The 2317-nt window shown below is 58.8% G+C and overlaps 1 protein-coding gene across 1 annotated transcript; it reads left to right on the forward strand.

Annotated features, from left to right (window-relative positions):
* Positions 1–798: 798 nt before the first annotated feature.
* HTR1B (5-hydroxytryptamine receptor 1B) lies at positions 799–1974 on the forward strand (the record flags this gene model as incomplete). Its single annotated transcript, XM_084228128.1, has 1 exon — positions 799–1974. The coding sequence occupies one exon, from the start codon at positions 799–801 to the stop codon at positions 1972–1974; it is 1176 nt and encodes a 391-aa protein (XP_084084254.1).
* Between the last annotated feature and the right edge of the window lie 343 nt (positions 1975–2317).

Here is a 2317-nt window from a genome sequence, read left to right on the forward strand (position 1 = left end):
GTCCCCCAGACCCGTGCGCCCAGCAGCATGGCTCCGAGCGGTGCCCGCGGGACCGAGGTGGCAGCGGTGGCGCGGTTCGGGCAGCCGCAGCCCCAACCTCCGAGTCTCCTCTATTACCGCTTGGTCTCCGCGGGGCAGCTCGTCGGAGTGGCCAGCGCGTGAAAAGAAGGGAGGGCAGAGCTCCGGCGCGAGGCGCGGCGCAGAGCGGCTCCCAGACTTCACCCCACCCAGCTCTGGCGGCCAGAGCCACCGCAGGAAACAGCCCCAGCTTGGGGAGGGGGGCGGGAATGCGAGACCAGGACTTCTCGCTGGCCTGCAAGCTTTGGTCTCGACAGCTAGGAAACTCCTGCGGGCCGAGTCTGCAGATTTGGGAGCGTCCGGGCTAGGAGACTCTCAGCCCCGAGCAATTGGGGTAAGAGACCCCACCTGACTGATGATCCCTCCTCAGACAATACAGACCCCGGCTCCACTAGACGTCCTGGAGCGAGCTCGGACGACTGGGGTTCGGTGGTTAGTCCTTAGCAAACCCAGTCTAAGAACGGGCGTGGAGAGGGCTGCTGGAGACTCAGCGGCGGTGCCAGGCGCACGGGAAGTGCCGGGAACGCGCTCCGCTGCCGGGGCTGCCGCGCCCTTGACCTCTAGTTTCTGCAGGGAGTCTGGGTGGAGGAGTAATTGAGGAACCGCGGAACTAATTAGCAACCGGAGGACTAGACTGTGTTTCCTCTGCGGTTTTTCCGTTTTCTCCCTCGTCAACTCCTTGCCCAGGAGCTGCGCTCAGGGTCGCGGGTAGAGAGAGCCATGGAGGAAACAGGCGCTCAGTGCGCCCAGCCGCCGCCCGCGGGCGCCCAGACCCAGGCTTCTCAGGCCAACCTCTCCGCTGCTCCCTCCCATAATTGCAGTGCCGAGGGCCACCACATTTACCAGGACTCTATCGCCTTGCCCTGGAAAGTACTACTGATCTTGCTGCTGGCGCTTATCACCTTGGCCACCACGCTCTCCAATGCTTTTGTGATCGCCACCGTGTACCGGACCCGGAAGCTGCACACCCCGGCTAACTACCTGATCGCCTCCCTGGCGGTCACCGACCTGCTTGTATCCATCCTGGTGATGCCCATCAGCACCATGTACACGGTCACTGGCCGCTGGACGCTGGGCCAGGTGGTCTGCGACTTCTGGCTGTCTTCGGACATCACCTGTTGCACTGCTTCAATCCTGCACCTCTGTGTCATCGCCCTGGATCGCTACTGGGCCATCACGGACGCCGTGGAGTACTCGGCCAAAAGGACTCCCAAGAGGGCGGCGGTCATGATCGCGCTGGTGTGGGTCTTCTCTATCTCCATCTCGCTGCCGCCCTTCTTCTGGCGTCAAGCCAAAGCCGAGGAGGAGGTGTCAGACTGCGTGGTGAACACCGACCACGTCCTCTACACAGTCTACTCCACGGTGGGCGCTTTCTACTTCCCCACCCTGCTCCTCATCGCCCTCTATGGCCGCATCTACGTGGAAGCCCGCTCCCGGATTTTGAAACAGACACCTAACAGGACCGGCAAGCGTCTGACACGAGCCCAGTTGATAACTGACTCCCCAGGGTCCACATCCTCGGTCACTTCTATTAACTCGAGGGCTCCCGACGTGCCCAGCGAATCGGGGTCTCCTGTGTACGTAAACCAAGTCAAGGTGCGAGTCTCTGACGCCCTACTGGAGAAGAAGAAACTCATGGCCGCTAGGGAGCGCAAAGCCACCAAGACCCTGGGCATCATTTTAGGAGCATTTATTGTGTGTTGGCTGCCCTTCTTCATCATCTCCCTGGTGATGCCTATCTGCAAGGAGGCCTGTTGGTTCCACCTGGCCATCTTTGACTTCTTCACGTGGCTGGGTTATCTCAACTCCCTCATCAATCCTGTCATCTATACCATGTCCAATGAGGATTTCAAACAAGCCTTCCATAAACTGATACGCTTTAAGTGCACAAGTTGACTTGTCATTTGCAATGGGGCCACCTAAACGCCCTTTGGGGACCATGTTGTGGTTGGGTCCAAAGGTAGGTTGACTCTTCTTTCACTGTTTCACTGTTACTGGGTCGAAATGAGGCTTTCTCTTCTGGGCAAGAGCATCGGATCCTGAGAAGCCAGGACAGCCCCAGAGAGCTCTGAAAGGACTTCACACTAAAGTTAGAGCTTCCCTGCTGAGGAGGAGGCTCATTTCCTCTCCTCAAATCCCCGATACAGCACTGACCCTGCAGCAGCCAATCACCATGGGGTTACAATTTTTTTTTTTAAAGTCCTTGATGGAAAGGGGATCCAGCCCTGCTTTGGTATCA

Source organism: Talpa europaea (assembly GCF_964194135.1).
Source record: "Talpa europaea genome assembly, chromosome: 2".
NCBI lineage: Eukaryota > Metazoa > Chordata > Mammalia > Eulipotyphla > Talpidae > Talpa > Talpa europaea.